The sequence below is a fragment of the Crinia signifera genome, chromosome 3, assembly GCF_055691185.1.
Source record: "Crinia signifera chromosome 3, ASM5569118v1, whole genome shotgun sequence".
NCBI lineage: Eukaryota > Metazoa > Chordata > Amphibia > Anura > Myobatrachidae > Crinia > Crinia signifera.
In genome coordinates this window covers 120,832,680-120,853,907 of record NC_139219.1, presented here as the reverse complement: position 1 = coordinate 120,853,907, position 21,228 = coordinate 120,832,680, and the positions used below count along the sequence as shown (strand labels likewise).

The following is a 21,228-nucleotide window of genomic DNA, read 5'->3' as shown; positions in this document are numbered from 1 at the left end:
CCCCCGCGCGCGTGTCGACGCCCCCGCGCGTGTCGACGCCCACCCCCGCGTGTCGGCGCCCCCCCCGTGTCGACTTACCCCGTGCCGGTATCTCCGTTGTGGTTCCCGGCACTGCAGCTCAGTATGCTCGGAAAGCACTTATGAAAAAAGTGTCTTTCAGAAAATGGCTGCCCCCATACGAAAGACAGTTTTTTTAAACTGGGTTTCCTATGGGGCAGCCATTTTCTGGAAGACACTTTTTTCATAAGTGCTTTCCGAGCATACTGAGCTGCAGTGCCGGGATCCACAACGGAGATACCGGCACGGGGTAAGTCGACACGGGGGGGGGGGGCGCCGACACGCGGGGGGGGTCGACACGCGCGGGGGGCGTCGACATGCGCGGGGGGGCGTCGACATGCGCGGGGGGCGTCGACACGCTCTCGGCCGACACGCGCGAGGGGGGGGGGGAGCTGCACGGAGGGGAGGGCTGAAGGCTGCACTGGCTTTGACCCTGTATTTGGAAAGTTTCCAAAAACGGGTCTGCCAGTGTCAAAAAATCGGCACTTAAATGGTAATATACCGTTTAAGTGCTGCGGTGTGAAAGGGGTTTTATCTGGCAGACCCGTTTTTGGAAACGTTTCCAAATACAGGGTCAAAGCCAGAGATGCGGTCTGAAAGCAGCATCACTGGGACATATTTACTACTTGAGCTGGTATTTGGACACAGCGTCTATGTTGTGTCAGTGAAGATGTGTGTTTTTATTTTACACACATCCAAGTTATGCTGCGTGTCTCTTGTATTGTTTATAGACACTTTGCATACTATGTATAAGCGCTTAGCATGTGCCGGGAAAGTTTCTCATTGCTGATATCGCCACGCCATTTTCGGCGGCTAAATGAATGTGGCTATTTGTTTTATATTTTCTTATCCAGCATATATGCCATATGCAGTATTACTCTCACAGGTTCGTTAGTAATAATTGTGATCAAATACAAGGGATTAGTGTCGGCGTCTCTGTCTCACCACGTGCAGCTATAGTACATTCACTGTTGATGGCTGTAATATGGCTGTCTCCCTGGCCGTGACACTCCGCTCAGCTCCTGTCCTGTGTCAAGCTCTTCTGGGCAGCATGCACCCTCCCCCCTGTCGCGCTGACACACCGCTCACCTCATGCTGCCCAGAAGAGCTGGACACAGGACAGGACGGAGCTGAGCGGAGTGTCACGGCCGGGGAGACAATAGTTGCAGCGCGTATTACTATATGCAGGGCGCAGGGCGGGCCAAAAAGGGCATGGCGGAATTTTGCAGGATTTAAAGGGGCAGGGCGCAGCACCCCTTGAAAGAAGCCTAATGGGAACACTAGACGATATAGCGTCTAATTATAGCGCAGACAAACTGCCCATTTAGATGCTATAGCGTCTTAATTTAGATGCTCTGCAAACCGCTAACAAGGGTGCATCTAAATTTAGACCCTTACAGCGCCTAAATTTTAGTCGGGTATAGGGGTGCCGCATTATCTTTATAAAATCAACTCCACGCCGACGTGGACAGTGGGGGTATGAAAAGGTCGGTAGGATGCGTAACGCGTCCACTCCCGGGCTCGCCACCCTTCGGGCTGGCGTGGATAGTGGTGGTGTTTCAGGAACACATTCACACCTCCCATATCATGCACCTGAAACAGTAATGAAATAGACGCTGTTTCTGTCTTCAGTAGTCGCGTGTACACACACTACGCCGATTTTGACAGGGGCACTTATGCTGACTATGTACTGCCTACCCTCACAACACTACGCTACTTCTGACTGACTATGCTGACTACACTGGTCACACGGAACACACTACAAAAAACACTTTAAAGTTGAGGGGGGCGTAGGGATGGCCATTGTTGCCATTTCCATCGATGGTTGCCATTTCCATCGATGGTTGCACTTTGAAGGGAAAAAAAAACAGCAAAACATTGTTTTGCTATTCCATCAATGGAGGGAAACCATCTGGTTCTCCCCCATCGATGGCAAAAGTATTCCACATCGGCCATGAACCATTGATGATTTCGATTCATCGATGGTCGATGGCCATCCCTAGGGGGGTTATTGTTCCCCCCCTCAGCAGCAGCACACACCTACAGCATGTCAGTGAGACGCTCATGCTGAGCCTGCTGTCAGCACAGCACATGCTGTAGAGGTGTGTGCTGCTTCCTGGGAGAGACATGGGTGGAAGGCGGGGTTCGGCCCAGGGCCCCCGCCGGGCCCCTCCAGCAAGCCAGGGCCCCGATAATTAGTACCCGCCCCCCCCCCTCTCGGCGGCCTTGGTGGTCAACTCGGAAGAGTAGATGACTAAAAGCTTTCGAGGATGTTGATATGCCTCTGTGGCATTAGACCTTGGCTTACATCAATGCTTGCTGTAGGTGCATAGGATGCTCCAGAAAACAAAGTAAAACATACTGTACATGTGTGTACTGCATGCCAAATCACGTGCTGTGCCTCTAGCGTTCTATAACTTTCTAATGTGGACACACCCCCTTTATTAATCTGTAACGGTTTATAGCCAAGCGATGTTGGAGGGTATGATCCTATATATTTGGGAATCATTGCGAAGAACTCTATACAAAATGTATTCATCACCACTAAAAGTCCATCTTTTACTAACTTCACTGCTCGTTTCTTATTTGCAAATTATTAGTTAACAGTAACCTTTATTTAACCGCTTAACTGGCAATTTAAAAAAAGTGTTTAAACATATACAAAATTATTTTATTTAAAACAAATTGATAGTGTAACTACACCCTACTGAGGTCATGTACAGCCCCAGAACCTAGATGCCTTTTACAATTTTGCAATGTAAAAAACCTCAAGACACGTTGGATTTATAAATTGGGCACACTTACTCTACATCACATGTCTTCAACCTGTGGCCCTCCAGATGTTGTGGATCTACATTTCCCAGCATGCCCTGACAGTGTTGGCATGCTCTTATAGGAAAAAATGTGGCAATGCATATTGGAACAGGAAGTTTCACAACATCTGGAGGGCCATAGGTTGAGGACCCATGCTCTACATGGTCTTAATGACTATGAGTTTTAGCCATTTTTTGTGTTTAGTAACTGTTTGGTTCTGTAATTGTAATTTTTTGTCATTGTGTGTACTTGGTATATTAATCTTTGGTAGGTGGCTCTATATACATATAGTCATGTGGCTGTATAAATGGTTGGGCTATTAAAAATGTATATATTCATATAGCACTTCATAACCTTCTATGCTAATTATGCAGCTTCTAAGGACTATGGGCCTTATTCTAGTTCACTCTTTCTGACAAATTCCTTCTTAGATGGACAAAACCATGTGCACTGCTGGGGGGCAGATGTAAAATGTGCAGAGAGAATTAGATTTGGGTGAGTTATTTAGTTTCTGTGCAGGATAAATACTGGCTGCTTTATTTTTACACTGCAATATAGATCTCACTTTGAAGTAAAATCCCACCCAAATCTAATTCTCTCTTCACAAGTAACATCTGCCCCACCTGCAGTGCACATGGTTTTGTCCATCTAAGAAGGATTTTGTCAGAAAGAGTGAACTAGAATAAGGCCAAATGTGTAGTATGTGAGATTTGTTCCTTTCGTCCCCAAGGGAAGGCACAGGGCTAGCCCTCCTCACGCTTCCAGCCCGCTCAGTCTAGGTCACAAAAGTTTAATGATGTGTACACACGGTACAATCCAGCATGAGATTTTGACTATATAGTCAAAATCGCATGCAGATCTCACAAGTTTTTTACCTTGCAATCCCGATGCATGCTCCCGGGAAAGCACAAACCAAAACCCAGATAGACAGGGTCGCAATGACTATATAGTGGAAATCTAATGCAGATAGCATTAATTGTATGTAAATAGCACATAAGTTAACAAAGATTGCATTGCAAGTCGAATAGCAAAGGAATCTCACCCTGTGTACAAAACATCGGACCGTCACCAAGCCCCCAAACAGCCTGAGAAGCCTGCAGCTTGACGGTGTCTGCTACCAGGATGTTAGTCCTGCAGTGGGGGTCATCTACTTCTTTTTGCAGACGTTTGGGCAGTTACCACTTCCGAGGATACACCCTGTCTTTTTAAAGGGAGTTTTCCCCATTCAATTTTTTTCAACAGGATGTCCTGCAGATGCCGACAAGGCTTTGGCTCTTTGCAAGGCGGTTGTTTCTCTCCTTGCTGTGGGGGTCATAGAACCGGTCCCACCTCTGCATAGAGGAGCCGGGTTTTATTCAACCCTGTTCCTTGTCCCCAGGCTAGATGGTTCCTTTCACCCCATCCTAAACCGGCATACTCTGAATTGTTTTCTCAGATTCAGGATGGAATCCCTACGGTGAACTCTTCAGGCTCTCCGGAGGAACGACTTCCTTGTGTCACTGGATGTGCAGGATGCATACCTGCACATTCCGATTTGGAAGGACCATCAGTGATTTCTAACACAACACCATTACCAGTTCTGGGCATTACCATTTGGCTTGTCAACCGCTCCATGTGTTTTCACAAAGGCGAATGGGGTTAGTGGCCCTAGGGTCACAAATAGAAGCGCTAGTTGTTATTAACATCAATTCATATAACTAAAAAAGTAATATTTAACTGAGTAGGATTTGCAGCCTCTTATACAGGGTGTGTACCCTTGAATTGCAGAATCTGGAGGTTGTGACAGCAACAAAAAGTCGCTATCACTTTAAGAGGTGCTATCCTGCTCAGCAAATTAATGTTCACACAATTTTTCATGTAAATTATTCACATTTATTAAAACACATATAATTCATAATATAATACGATTTTCAAAGTGCACAATGAATGGACAATACAAGACAAACAACACAAAACATATAATCTAAAATTACATTATATAGGCTGATGGTAGTGAAGTAGTAATATGAGGCTTTGAATTGAAGAGAAAAATGTTCCTCTTAGAGGCAATGACAGAATGATAGTTACCAGTCCCGCATATTTGTAATCCAATTAGGCTGTATGTATCAAATGTGTCCGTGTCTCCACCAATTACCAGAGATTCTTCGGATATATCCAGTGGGCAGAATTAATTGCTGTGGGCGGACTTCAGATAGGTGTCTGTAGAGCAGCTTGTAGAGGACTCAGTAGTCTGCGGAGTCAGGTAATGGAGGCTCTCCCCAAAAACGCATTTCTCCGCCTGTGTTACAACTCGGCGGCTTCCTTAGTTCATGAGAGAAACTTGTATGCTGCATGGGTGTGTGTTGTGTGCAGGTGTATATATTTTAGCAATTGTGCGTGTTGATTAACCGTGCGAATGTGGGGCCGAAAAGCGACTGGGCTGCGAAGCGTGAGACTTATGTTTACCATCAAATGCTCGCACAGTGGAGCAAAGCCACCACCCAGCACTTGTAGTCACCACCCCAGTATACGCCCTGGTTTCTGCCCAGTTTTTCCCAATTTTGTGGCCATGACCATCCATACGCCTGCTCTGCAGGAGCTCGTTCGCTAGCATATTTCTATTCCTAAGGTCGCCCAAACCCGCACATTTGCCTTTCCCAATGGCCCCCAGTTATTTTGTCCCCCGTATTTTGGGAACCAGGATCGGCCCTTGAGCCTGGTGCTGGTTTTATAAAATCCAGGGAACCCCAACTTGATTGTTCCTTTGATTTTATGAAACCAGGACCGGCTCTTTGAGCCCGGGGCTGGTTATGCTCAGGAGGGGGGACCCCACGCCGTTTTTTTTTTAACTTTAACTTTTAGCCTTTTTTTGGACAGAACCATGCACAGATCACAAAGATTTGTGCATGGTTCTGTAAAAATCCCCAGCAAGAAGCTGGTCTATTTTTTTTGCGGTTTTTGGTAAGGTCCCATATGCGACTTTAGAACTCGCATCCTATTACATATGCAAGTTCTATAGTTTACAATGGGAAAACATCTGGATGCGATTTTCAGTGTGACTGAAAATCGCATCTTTAAAATGTGCGCATTCGCGGGAAAAAATTAGATTTTTCCCACGACTCGCACCCTATTACATGTGCGATTTTTAGAAAAAATGCGATTTTGGCCGATTTTGACCAAAAATCACAAAAGTCTAAAAATCTCAACCTATTACATTTCGCCCAATGTGTGTTTAACCCATTAACTACATTGTGTGCTGTGTTTTGAATGTTTAAATGTTTAATATAATTTTGAAGTAAAGTTAACACAAATGCTGAACGTCATTTTCCAGTTATATATAAGTGACGCACAAAAATTTAAATTTCCTTCCAAAGTTGCACAGCCAAAATCTTTTGCCGCACACAGCCTTCGTAAAATTAGAGGGAACATTGGTTAGGGCCATGGTGGGTAGGAGCTAGGAAGCACTGGATTCGACAGTGCTGAACATTGAGGCAATCCTTCATGAAGGACATACCATGCAATGACAGCTAATCGGCAACAGTTGGTCAAGGGATGTCTCTGTTTCACTATTGGCTGCTTTCTCATTTGTTTTATTTCCTTTGCACCCATTGCAGTTTTTAATAGGATGTTTGCAGATTTTCTAAATTTATTTTGGACTGAGTATTATGAGCTCACAGGTCAGCTTTTAGATCTTTTCTCATAGACTGCGGATCATTTCTCCATATGATGAAAATCTGTGGTAACATAACTTCCTTGCGTAGTCTAAGGTTTCGGACCACCTGGTGCCAGATAATCAGTGGTGTATCTGTGCTACTGTACATCAAGGTCTATCAAATGATATGTGCATTTGAAATTGTGTTAAAAAAATAATAATAATTGTTTTAATTTTCTATTGACTGTGCATTTGACGCTCCCCCATTTCCACAGAGCATAAAAAACCACCCCCACCCCCAATCTGCTTTGCTTTTAGAATTGAGCTTTAAATGTTCTATCAAGCTAAACCATACATTTTTTGCGTCTGCATATTGGTGTGTCAAATTACTGAAATTAGAAAAATATCTGAAGCCTGTGTTAAGCGCCGGAAGTCGGACATTCCAAAGAGGACGTCTGTCACCCCAGATGCAGCATCAAACCCTACACCTGAGAGTAAGAGGAAGCTGCTTTTTTGTTATTAGAATAAATAACCAAAGCTAGAAGAAGATGTGTGGGACTGAGCTTGCTGTGGTGACGCTGTAGAGGCCATTAAAATGTCTAGTGCTTGTCCACAGAGTGTTCATTTATTGTATTGGGTAACGGGTTAGAGAAGCCCAAAATGAGGAGACTTAAACTCTGTTCTTTGTTTTAAAACCAATGTAAACCAGGCACGAGCCAGAGAGCACAGTCACCCATACGAAAGCGGTTTCGCCCAGGAACTCGGGCATTGATGGAAATACGCAAGTACCAGAACTCAACGGAGCTGCTGCTCAAGAAGGCACCGTTCTTACGCCTGGTAAGATGGTGTTGCCCTCTCTGCATCTAGCACTTCCCCCTCATCTGTTCTCTACTGGTAATGTTTGCTTTTTATGTCTGTTTAGGTAAGAGAGATCTGCATAGAGAATTCCAGTGGCATGCCGCTCAGCTGGCAAAGCCAAGCACTAATGGCATTGCAGGAGGTAAGGATTATTATCAACGAAACTGTTCACTGCATTCTGTTTGGAGCAATCTTAGAGTTATGTCTTGTGCTAAGATCTGATGCGGCCATGTATACCTGACCATATCCTGGCCGTGTTCTGCTTTGTGTTCCCTGTCATGTGTCTCCTATTCTTACGGTGGCCTCCTAATGTATCCTGCCGACACAGGTAGGGCCTGCTGGTAGGGCCTAATTCATGTTTGCAAAGAAGCGTTTAATAGTGTGCCATTAAAGAGTAAATGCAGCAGGAGGCGTCTGTGGAAAATAGGTCTAGAATACTCGCTATGCAAACAGAAGGCACCAACCACCAACAAGCTAAAACTTATGCAGGCTGGCTATCTGCTTTGGACATGTAAGTACAACAGTGCAGACCCTGGATCCCCCATGACTTCAAAATGAAAGCAGCATGCCCATATTTTGAAGATCAGTGCAGGGTTGCACACTCCAAATTCCACAGCAAGCATCGACACATTGACACATCGCCAACACTTATCGGTTACACCAGGAATCGTCCTAGCAAGCATCAAAGGGAACCTGTAACAGCATCATATAACCTTAAACTGCATATTAATCACTAATCATGCTAACAAAGGTAGCCTTTTTCCCCCAGTCCTTCTCTGTTATTTAAAGCTGTGGATTCAATTACCTGTGTTGCATGAATTTAGGAGCGATTCAAGAACTTATTTTCAATCAATAATCTAGCACCTTGATAGTGCAGTGGACTGGAGGAATCTAAACGCATACCTGTGAAAAATGTCTGGGGCCTTGTAGATCCAGGGCGAACCTTATTATCCAGTACGAAATGCTTCAATTGAAGATCTTTCCAAATTTCCAAAGGTGAAAGGATCCATTTTGCAAATGGTGCTTAAGATCAGTATGTACTATAACCCCCACGTATTTAAAGCTATTGGGTGCCAGAGAAATGGAAATTAGTTTGATAAGATGACCAACAGATTGTCTGCAAATAGTGCAAGTTTATACCCTATCCTACTGTAATCCTGCTGGATATTTGGGTTAAATCTTATGGATTCCGCTAAAGCCTCTATTCATAGGATGAAAATAATGGGCAAGAGAGGACAGCCCTGTTTGGTTTTGTTTCTAATGAAAACTGGTTCAAACAGGGCTCCATTGATTTTAATTCTTGCAGTAGGGGAATGATAGAGTGCCAAAATGTGGCATAAACTAACAGGTCCTATACCTATATATTGTAAGACCCCTTCCATGAGCTAACTCTATCAAAATCCTTTTCTGCGTCAGTGGACAGCACCACTGCTGGGGTATGACTATGTGAGGCTAGATGCAGTAGGTTCATTTTAATGGTCATGTTATCCTAGGCCTCTCCCAGGGTTGAAACCCACCTGGTCTGAATGGATAATGTTGGGTAGTAACGACTTCAATCTGTTTGGAAAACAGCTTGATGTCTGGGTTAAGAAGAGATATCGAGCGATAGCTGGCACATTGCGACAGATCTTTCCCTTCCTTCAGTATGACCGTAATGAAAGCCTTTAATGTTTGAGGGGAGAACCCACACTCCTCACAGATTTTGTTAAAGCCATCAGCATTTTAGGTAAGAGAAGATCTTTATAAAATTTATAGTAACAGATAGTGTAGCCATCAGGGCTTTCCTGAGGGTGTCTCATTAAGAGCCTGTTGGAGCTCCAAAAGAGAAACAGGGGAATCCAACCATGTGCTGTCGACTTCTGAAAGTCCTGTGGCACAGAGATATTTATCTGCCAATTCCTGGGTATCAGGCAGGACCTCTGGAGAGCTAGGGTCTAGGAGATTATACAGTCGAGTATAGTAGGAGTGAAATGTGTCAGCTATGTCCTGTGTAAGAGTATGGCTGCCCCTCCCGCATCTATTACAGTTTGAATATATAGAAGGTAGCTTAAAGTTTGCCTGGTTTGTTGCCTTATTGAAAGTTGTTTCTGCATAACTTGTAATCCTTAATGTCCTCAAAAAGCAAAGCATTAAGGCAGGGCTGGGCAATTGCGGCCCTCCAGATGTTGAGGAACTGCACATCCCAGCATGCCTTGCATCAGTTTCAGCATGGCCACATAGCAAAACTAATGCAAAGCATCCTGGGATGTGTAGTTCCTCAACAACTGGAGGGCCGCAATTGCCCAGCCCTGCATTAAGGGCTGAACTTTGGAGGATGTCCGCTTTTTGTGAGTTATAATGTAAGCTACAAATGATAACCCTTGGCCAATCTGCTGATGACCCTCTGGGTCTCAGGGCCCGATGAGTTCTATCAAATTCGATAGCTGAGGTAGGGGCTTGACCCAAAAGCTAATTGAAGATTTTGAGTGTCAATAAGCCCTTGGGGAGGGATATTTTAGGAGACTTTCTTAAATTCTCCCTCCTTCAGCAATTGTCCAAGTAATCCAGACACTCTTGCAGTTGCTGAAGTTCATTTGCTTGTATGACGACTGCTGTTCTGTAAGCATTGTAGGTTGTGGCTGTGCCTGATTAATAGCTTTCTAAATCATTTAGTCGTTATATGAGATCTCAGTGTGAACAGCGGCAATCTCCATATGAACTATTTCTCTGAATCTAGTCTTCAGTTGTTCAAAGTCTCTGCCCCCATGTTCAGGTCTGCTATTTGGGTTCCAACTTGGTAAAGGATAATCTGAGGTGGGAGAGAGGCGTGGGGTAGTAGGTGTAGAAGTATCATCTGATGGGGTACCCATTGGAAGTGCACAGTGCCCTTTTTGGGATTTTCTTACTTCCACTTGTGATCCTTTCCTACACCTCACCATGGGGCAAATGGCACCACCAAGGAAACACTGAGAAATGTTAGTAGTGAAATAAAAATGGAGATGAAGATGGTCCCATACTATATAAATGCAGAATAATTAAATCTTCTGAAGCTGGGCGTGGCCTAGCAGCGGACGAGAGCAGCAGCAAGTCTCCCATGCTCCTGCTCCTACCTGCACCTTTAGCCACTGATATTGGTCCCTCTGCCTGGTGGTTTGCTCAGCTTCACCTCCGTTCCCGTCTCCATAGCCGTAGGGTTGTTGGCGCGGAGCCAGGGAGTGTTTAGTGCATTCCTGCGGGTTGCGGCCTACCCTTTCTGGAGAGCCGGGGCCTAGATTTCTGCTGCCGCCCGCCGGGTCTCTTCGTCGGCGGCAGGCACCCCCGACACCCACACCACCTCCGCCTTTTACTGGGGACCTCGGGTGACCTCCGGAGAGGCTTCCCCCACTGCAGGACGTGACTGGCGGGTCCCGCGGCTGAGGGACTCCCAGAACGGGCGGCCGCCATCTTGACTGAGCCCTGCTGCAGCTACTCAGGGTGAGTGACGCTGAGTGGACTGATCACCCCCCCCCAATTGCTCCTCAAGCTGCATGGTGAGGGTTATCAGAGTCCTCACTAACAATAGGAACTGTCCTGCCTGTCACGTCTGGCAGCCGCAAGTCCTTCCCTGCCTACACAACAACCTGTATCCCATATGTACCTATTGCATTTTAGCAGCCCCTCAAACCCACTGTCCACACACAGCTATTAGCTGGACTGCCCTAGTTAAATATAGAAACAACAACTATATAAAAATAATAATTAAAAAAAAAATCTTCAAAAAAATAATAATAAAATAATAATAATAATAATAAAAAACTAGCAACTCCATAACACAGAGTGGGAGCTGTGGGTCCACTTCCACAGTGCTGCTCACTTGTAACAGTATAAAGCACGGTCTGCTACAAAGGGCCGCAAGCCAGAAGCTGGCAGTTGAAACTCATGTCGCACGGCTGTTGAACTCCACTCCACATCTAATCTGTCCTGTTTGAATAGACTGCTCCACAGGCTGGGTACTATTTAGGCAGGGAGCTACGATGATGTGAAGTCTCTACCTCTCAATGGACCGCCAGTAACCCCACCTGATGGGTCTCACACCATAACTGATCTCACCCCTCACATGGGCTTCTAACCTTGGCTGTCTTTCTCTTGCCCTCACCATTACCTTTAATAACACCACCACCCATAGGGTATTTTATCTCTGAGCCCCTCTACCCAGCATTTACCTGCCTGGACACCATACTTTGGGACAATGCCATCAAGACGAGGAAGCAAGACTCCTAAAGTACCCACCCCTCTACTCTGCTTCAACTAAGGGAAGAAAAACCCATTCATCCACCCCAGCACACCCCTCCACCGCTACAAACTTATCACAATCTCCAGCCCCGACCAGTTGACTTGGGGATGGACATTGACCCCCTGTCGACCCACATGATGCTAAAAATGTTCACAGCTTTCCGTACAGATATCCTCACGGGCCTAGATTCATCTATCCAATCCCTTCGGACGGACTTGGTAGGCATCACCTTCCGCATGGAACATTTGGAAGATAAAATGGAGGAGTTTGTATCCTCCCACAATGACCTTCTCTCTTCCCATGCGGAGTTACAAACCAAAGTGACATTCCTCTGTGAAAAGGTTGCCGACATAGAGGACAGGTCGAGGAGAAATAATCTCAAGATAAGGGGTATCCCCAACTCAGTGACCCCATCAGAACTCAAAGATTATGTCTCCAATCTGTTCCGGAAGCTACTACCTTCAGCAACTACACAGGACTTGATTATTGACCGAGTTCACAGCTTACAAAAACCCCGTAGCGGCTATACATTGGCATTCCCGAGAGATGTTCTTCTTCGAGTTAATTTCTTCCATATCAAACTCCTCAAGGTGGCTAGGAACGCAGAAGCCTCCGATACCCTAGGACAGGGATGGGGAACCTTCGGCCCTACAGATGTTGTGAAACTACACATCCCAGAATGCCCTGCAACAGTTTTAGCAAGGCTAAATAGCAAAACTGTACCAGGACATGCTGGGATGTGTAGTTCAACAACAGCTGGAGGGCCGAAGGTTCCCCATCCCTGCCCTAGGAGGTCTACAGATTTATCCTGACCTCTCCCAGTTCACTCTGGAAAAGAGACGCTCCTTCCGACCAATCACCACAGCTCTCAGAGATAAAGACATCCAATACAGATGGGGATTTCCAGTCAAGCTAATCATCCGACATGAGTCTTCATCGTATATAATCTCATCTTTTGAGTCTGGAGTGAAATTGCTTGAAGAGTGAGACATTCAGATTCTACAACCCAACGCTACGACTCCAGCTCTAACATCGCCAACCTGACTGCAAGACCGTCTGTTAGGTTGAATTACATTATTTTTTAGTATTACTTAGTATTACCTAGCCTTATTTCCCTTTTTGGCAGTTTATGTGGGTCACCGACCCCCCCCCCCCTGCGTTGGTGTGGGCTCTGCCCCGTGCCTGGGACTGTAGTCACACCTTTGTAGATTATCTATTTATTCTATTGTAAACTTGTCTAAGCTTACTATGTTTTTAGGGTTAGCAGAAATAGAATTATACTGTTACAGTTTTGTTATAATACCTTGCTCCGATTTGAGGGACATAGAGTATAGTCATTACACCCTCTTGTATGACAGCATTAATACTTTAGATCCCCCCCCCCCCCCCCCTAATAAGTGTGGGACCCATTGGAGGCCACCCCCCAATGGTTATGGTTTTGTCACAACCCTTTTCCTGTGACAAACACTGTGGCCCTGATTGCAGGGCCTTTCTTGTTTCCCCTTTCTCTACCCACCCCCCCTCCACAGTCCAACATCAATTTAAGTATTATAAGGTCAAAACCAATCTGGTTTCTCCTTCCCAATGGTTACATTTCTCTTGTTAAATGTAAATGGCCTAAACTCCTCTAACAAAAGACGCCAAGCCCTGGAAACATTCCACACAGAACGCGCCAAAGTTATTGCCCTCCAGGAAACACATTTCTTAGCCTCTGCTCCCCCTAAGTTTCATGATTCCCGATATCCTGTAGGTTACTTGTCGAATGGCCCAGCCAAGAGAAATGGAGTAGCAATACTTTTCCATAGCTCTGTCCATTTCAAAGTAATCTCTCAACACTCAGATAAAGATGGGAGATATTTGATTTTGGTGGGGAAATTAGATGATATCGATATTACTCTTGTCTCTCTTTATGCACCAGACACTAATCAAATTACATTCCTACGCAAAGTACTGGAGACGATCCACCAGACTTCAACCTGATTCTAGATGAGAAACTTGACAAATCCTATGTCCAGCCCAGGACACTCCCGAATTCCCACCCTTCTTCTCCCCTAGATCGTTGTATAATGTGTGGCGCCCTCACTCACCTTCAGTTAGAGACTATACGTTCTTCTCACATGTACACAACTCATATTCATGTATTGACTTAATATTGGCCGATAAATGGTCGTTACAACACACTTCCAAGACATGTACCCATGTCATGGTCTGACCATGTGGCAGTGACCTGGACATGGTGTTCTACCCAATCCCATGGCTTCCCCAAAATTTGGAGACTCCCGGATTATATCCTAGACTTCCCCGAAGCCTCAGCGGCTATATCAAAAGCGATTTCTTCATACCTAGAATTTAACTCCCCGTCTGATACATCAATCCCTACCCACTGGTGTGCCCTAAAAGCAGTTCTTAGGGGTGTTGTTATCCAAACGGGAGCCTGACTGAAGAAGCAACGCTTAGCTATGCAGGAAGACTTGGAGCTGAAGTGTCTCCAATAGATCCCTCCCCTCCCGTGCACTGAAATGAGAAATAGTATCCATTCGGAATCAACTTCAAAAACTCTTTTTAGACCGATTGAAATATGCGTACTCGAAACTCCAACAGAAATCTTATTCCCTATGTAACAAAGCAGGCAAATTTCTAGCCCGTAAACTCCGGCTTCGCCAAACTAGGTATAGAATCAAACTTATTCAGACTCAAGAAGGGAAAAGGCTCTTAAACCCCCCTGATATAGCGGCAGCATTTGCTTAATTTTACAAAAACCTGTACCTCCTCCAATCGGATCCTGACACCCCCCAGCCTACCCCCACATTAATCGCTTCTTTTCTGGAAGCATTACCCTTTCCCAAAGTATCTACAGAAGATCTAGACGCACTCAATGCAAAATGGTCCGAAGAAGAAATTTTACAGGTAATAAAATCCCTACCCCGAGCAAAAGCCCCTGGGCCAGATGGCTTCACCAACGCATTTTAGAAAAATTTTAACATTGAGCTTGTCCCCTCCCTATCTTCCTTGTTCAACTATGCTACTGAAACCGACTCGCTCCCGGATGAAATGCTACAAGCCTGCATTATGACGATCCACAAACAAGGAAAGGACCCCTCACTTTGCCAAAACTATAGGCCCGTAGCCCTCCTTATCACCGATCTCAAACTTTTTTCAAAATTAATCGCTAATAGGTTAGCCCCCCTCATCCCCAATCTAGTCCACCCAGATCAGGTTGGTTTTGTACAAGGGCGACAAGCAACTGATAATACCAGAAGGGTATTTGATCTTGCAGATTATGTTTTTCCAAACGGGAGAGGAAGCTATTTTCCTGTCTTTAGATGCCGAAAAGGCCTTTTGGGGCTTTCTTATTGACACCTTGACAAGTTTTGGCCTCCGGGGGCCGATCCTCTCTTCCATTTTAGCTCTCTATAGCTCCCCCAATGCATTAGTATTTAGTAACAGCTTTACATCAACCACCTTTAAAATTTCCAATGGGACTAGACAGGGCTGCCCCCTATCCCCTATCATGTATGTATTAGCTATAGAACCCCTAGCTATGGCAATATGACAATCCTTAGCCTTTCCAGGAATTAGAGTAGGCACGTCTAGCCATAAGATCAGCATGTTTGCCGATGATATTCTGCTCTTAGCAACAAAGCCTGACACCTCCCTTCCTGCCCTTCATGAGATACTTGACCATTTTAGTGCAGCATCTTTCTATAAACTCAATACAAGTAAAGGAGCCCATACACGCTCCGTTCTGCGTCGGCTCCGTTTTGTACTATGCGATGCGCGCTCCCGCGCATCTCATAGTACAGTACAAAAAAAAAAAAGTATGTGCTGCACATTTGTACTAGCTTTACATCGGTTTGCATTGCATGCACAAGGCATGCGATCCGATACTATGTGTACTTTAAAAGTACAAAACGGACCTGCAAAACGGAGCGTGTATGCGTGTATGGGCTCCTTAAGACAGAAGCTTTGCCGTTTAACCTGAGCATGGAGAAAATCACCACATTTAAACATTGTTACAAATATAACTGGAAGAGAGATTATATAGTTTACCTTGGAGTTAACATTCCCAACTCCTTAGTCACAGTCTTTGAAATTAATTTCAACCCCCTGATTTCCCAAATAGATGCATTATTGAAAGATTGGTTCAGCCTAGAAATATCTTGGCTAGGGCGAATCGCAGCGCTTAAAATGTCAATACTACCGAGATTGATGGACCTCTTCCGAGCAATCCCATACTTAGTCCCACAGAAAATCCTTAACCAAATCCACTCAATAATCCTGAAATATATTTGGAAGAAAAAAAAAAACACGTATAGCATAGAAACATAGAAACATAGAAACATAGAATTTGACGGCAGATAAGAACCACTTGGCCCATCTAGTCTGCCCCTTTTTTAAACATGTTACCTCAAACCATATTTGATCCTTATTTTTTTGTAAGGATATCAATATGCCTATCCCAAGCATGTTTAAATTGTACTACTGTATTTGCCTCTACCACCTCTGATGGGAGGCTATTCCACTTATCTACTACTCTTTCTGTGAAGTAATTCTTCCTCAAATTTCCCCTGAATCTTCCTCCCTCTAGTTTCAGTGCATGTTCTGCTGCTCCTCTTCCTGTGAAGAATGTCTCCCACCTGTACCTTGTTAAAACCCTTGATATATTTGAAAAGTTTTTTCATGTCCCCCCTTTCCCTTCTCTGCTCTAAAGTATACACATTAAGATCTTTTAGTCTTTCCTGGTACGTTTTGTGATGTAGGCCATGCACCATTTTAGTTGCCCTTCTTTGTACAGTCTCTAATGTATTTATATCCTTCCAGTGGCAAACGCAGGATTTTCAGAAGGGGGTTTCCAAAGGGGCGGAGCAAAGCACAGAGATGGACACTTAGGTGACCCAGTATATGCCGGGTCAGTTAAAGTATTATAGATAGACCAAATGTATATAAATAATAATAATAAAAAATATATATATACACACACACACACATATATACATACATACATACATACATATATATATATATATATATATATAATAGAGATGAACCAGGGGCTTGTGGTGGGGCTCCCAGAAATAAGGCGGCACTCACGGAATTTTGGTAAAGCAAATCAATGTATTAGAAGTGACACAAACGTGTCATTCGTCTTGTCGACGTTTCAAGGTCACGCAGGACCTTTTCATCAGGACGTGCAAAGGTGCATAAAGTGCCGAACAAATCCTCGACTATATATATATACACATACAGGGGCGTCAACAGCAGTGTAGACCCCTGGGCATAGCAATGTATTGGGGCCACTACTGATCCTCCAGCGTTAGGGGTGGGGGAAGCTTTGATGTCCCCCGGGTGGTAGGGGGTATTATATCAACTGCTCAGCATGTAGCGCCTGGATCAGTAATTTCCATTAATTACCAATTTACTGCACAGATGGTGGGAGATGGGGTGGGAGAAGGGGGCATTGGGCTGAATGAAGGGGCCCTGATACATAACTTTCAGGGTGGTAGAGGATGTTTAATATGCAGAGGAGGGGTGTATAGTGGAGTGGGCATATTATTCATAATTTTCTGGTGGGAGGACAGCTAGCTTGACTGCAGATATCTCCAGTTCCCAGAAATACATTTATTAGATTTTAATGGATTTAAAAACTAGAGAATACCACCTACTAATGGTACTGGGGACTAGGGGATCAGAGTTCAGGAGGCAGATCAATCTGCCAACGAGAATATAAAACTACATACAAGGTGTGTGGAGCTGGAGCAGTAACCAGCTGCTGGAAGGCTGATATCTCTGGTTCTGGGAACAGTAGAGACAAGCTACTAGTGTCCACCAATGGGGGAGAGTCCCAGCTTTTGGAATATACCCTCAGAGAAACTCTGAGTCAGACAGAACCTGAAATATCTGACTGGGAAAAGCAATTAACAGGCTTGGATGGGGACCACTGCTTTGAAGTCAGATATCTCCGGTTCCCAAGGGCCGATTTTTAAAATTCTTGTACCCATGGAAAGAGGGGACCCTCAGCTTTCAGGCTAGGGCCCTTAGACTCCTGGGGGGGTTTCTGGGTACCCAGAAACCCCCCCTGCGTGCGCTACTGCCTTCTGGAGATATGGCCTCCAGAACTGAACACAATACTCTAGATGAGGTCGTACCAATGACCTATACAGTGGCATTATTACTTCTTTCTTTCTACTGCTGATACCTCTCCCTATGCAACCAAGCATCTGACTTGCCTTCTTCATTGCTTTGTTACATTGCCTACCTGCCTTTAAGTCCCCTGAAATAGTGACACCTAGATCCCTCTCTTCCTCAGTAGTTTCCATTATAGTGCCATTTATACTATATTTAGTCTTTGGATTTTTGCAACCCAAGTGCATGATTTTGCTTTTTTTGGCATTAAACTGTAGTTGCCATGCTCTTGACCATTCCTCTAATCTACCTAGATCATCAATCATTTGTTTTACCCCTCCTGGTGTGTCTACCCTGTTGCATACCTTTGTGTCATCTGCAAAAAGGCACATTTTACCCTCAATTCCATTTGCAATATCACCAATAAAGATATTAAAAAGCACTGGTCCAAGTACAGATCCCTGGGGTACTCCACTTGTAACCTTTCCCTCCTTTGACTGTACTCCGTTTACTACAACTCTCTGTTTTCTGTCCTGCAACCACGCTCTTATATAAGAAATTGACGAGACTGCAAAAACATGGAGGCCTCGCAGTACCGGACTTAAAAAAATACCAACTTTGCATGTTTAGTGGCCCAAATAAACGATTGGTCTTTAGCTAAAGGCAAAAAACAGTATGTGGATTTGGAGAACCAACTGCTTTCCCGAGTATCCCTATTAGATCTACTCTGGACCCCTGCCCAACAGAGACCCCCAGTACACACTGCTACACGGGCTATGGCCCTTATTCTGATCAGTGCGGATATATCCGCGTGCGTTCGGCCTGCCGATGTTTTGTGTCTGCGCATGTGCAGAGGCGTCTCTGCGCATGTGCGAGCGGGGCGTACGGCCAAATCCCGCATGATATGTGAACACTCCGAACAGGGAGTGGAGAGGGGCGTGAAGGGCTATTTGGGCTCATTACCATATGCATACGCCCCGCGTTTCATGGGAGTTCCCATGAAAACGCTGGGCGTACGTATGGTAATGCGGCCGTGACGCACGTGTAGGGGGCGGACATATGACATCGCCGGATGTCAGCTGCCCGCCCAGATCCCTGCTTTTGCACGGAGAAATGTCCGTGTGGTCTGAGGTTGCGGGTGCTGGTGGAGCACTCGGTCCTGCATTCGATGGTCTGTGACCATCGAATGATGGGGGAGGTTCCCTTAGATGGAGGAGGCGTATTCCGTGAAAAATACACATGCGGTCCGTTCGGCCAGCTTCTTACCGCATACGGACGGAGTTGGCGATCCGTATGGAAGGCGGGGTTTCGCATGCACGGTCCTGGCCGCATAATCGGCTCCGGCCGCACCGATCAGAATAAGGGCCTATATCTGACTCCCTATTTGTTTGGGACACATTAGTTATATCATCCAAAATAATCTTTCTCCCCTCTCGCAGCCTCTCTGTACATGCTTTATTTAAATTATTACCTAATATGAACCTCTACCTGGATAACATGTGGCATTGATTCCATCGCAGCTTTGATAGATGGTGTTTCCATGGAATCGGTACATCTGTCAGACCAGACTTAGGTCTACAGTCATTAGGTCGACCCCGGAAGGTTTACTGGCCCCAAGGTCGACATGGGCCAAGATCGACATGGGTTAAGGTAGACAGTCATTAGGTCGACATGAGTTTTTCACAGTTTCTTTACCCGAATGTCGACACAGTCGACATGGACACAGTTGGAGTTGAACCGCAGCCCCTCGCATCGCTCGCTTCGCTCGTGATGCTTCCGGCACTATTTTATTCTCCCACCACGCCCTAGTGGATGGTAGGGCATGAAATACCCGAAATAAACTGTCGGCATATGTCGGCTCAAAAAACAGTGAAAAACTCATGTCGACCTAATGACTGCCTAAAACCCATGTCGACCTTGGCCCATGAATAAACCAATGACCAAACCCATGTCGACCTTAAGTCATGTCGACCTTGACCCATGTCAACCTTTAACCCTGTCAACCTTGGGGCCAGTCGACCTTCCGGGGTCGACCTAATGACTGTCGACCAAAGTGTGGTCTGACAGATGACCGTTTCCATAACTCCTTTTAGCTTCCTTCAGGATCACTTTTCCCTACCAGATAAAGAACTCTTCACTTATGGCCGGATTGTCCACTGGCTTAAGAGTGTGGTGATTTCCTCAGGACCCCCTTCCCCCTAGAATTCTATCAAAATTAGCTCTCGGTAACTCAAAAGGATCAATAAGCTTTTGGTATTCAGAGAGCCAGGCTGACACCTTAGAGAATAAATCCACTACTCAAATCAAATGGGAGGGTGCCCTGGAGTGTTCCTTCTCCCAACACCAATGGGAAAGAATTTATCTTGCATCACATAAAATATCTAAATGTAATAACCATTTCGAAATGCATTTCAAACTCCTACACGATCTATATTTCACCCCTGACAAACTCCATAGAATCTGGTCATCAACTTCCGATATGTGCTGGAGAAATTGTGGCGAGATTGGTGATACTTATCACATTCTCTGGGCCTGCCCGAAAATAAAACAACTAGGGGGGGGCGGTTTTTAATCTTGCTTCCAAAGTCATCGGGGCTTCGATCGAGAGGCCCCCCTCCCGGCGTTATTGCATTTATACCCCCCCTGATCTCCCACAGATCAAATGCTACGTCTTAGTCCATTTGTTCATAGCTAAACGGGCAGCATTAGCCCAAGAATGGAAAAAAAACTTCTCCCCCTTCTCTTAGTAAAATTATCAGGAAACTACACCATTTGTTCCAAATGGAAACTATGGGCTTAACCTCCTCATCTAAAACATCTTCTCCCCTAGTGACTTGGTCCTGTTGGCGAGATTATGTTGCCACCCCAGAAGGGGCAACACTAATATTTGACATGGCTTAATGTATCGCAAAACCCATTTAGCCCACTCCACTCTAAAAAAAAAAAAAATCTTCTGAAGCTGCTGACCCTTTTACACAGCCTAAGAGGGAGTAGATGCTGGGTAATTAAGGTGAGATAGGGAGTAACAAGTATCCAAAATGCAATCAGTCTGGTTAGCAACCGGGGGGTGGGACAACAGAAGTATGGAGCCTGCGCACCCCTTTTCACCACAGGAGAAGCTCTCTGAATTCCAGAACCTGCTGCTGCAGGGAATGGGAGGTGCTGCTCACAGTCCATCTGGTGACCACAGCACTTTAGTAACAGTCCGACTGTGCAGCAGGATGATGTAAGAGCCAGAGGAAAGATGGCCACCGCCCTCTGGGAGAAAGGGCTGCATCCTCCTCAGTCTGCGCACCTCTTGGAAGGGGTCTCTGAGTGACAGAGAGCAGGATGTCTGGTCTCATCCTGCGACTAACTGCTGAACTCGAGGTCCCGGCACTGGAGAGAGGTAGGTCACAACCTATGGGGAGAAGCGGCGGTCTCCCTCGGCACCGCAGCTCTAACCCTCAAGCACAGGGTGACTTGGCACTGTTAGGGGCGAATGTCCAAAGTA

General features: G+C 45.4%; 1 protein-coding gene across 1 annotated transcript in view; it reads left to right on the top strand.

Annotated features, from left to right (window-relative positions):
* The window catches only part of LOC146062906 (histone H3-like centromeric protein A), a 34,244-nt gene that overhangs the window by 6,738 nt on the left and 6,278 nt on the right, over positions 1-21,228 (top strand). Inside the window, exons 2-3 of the mRNA XM_083174914.1 lie at positions 7,203-7,339; positions 7,425-7,502. Of these exons, the coding sequence (XP_083031040.1) occupies positions 7,203-7,339; positions 7,425-7,502 (215 nt within the window). The remainder of the gene's footprint in view (positions 1-7,202; positions 7,340-7,424; positions 7,503-21,228) is intronic.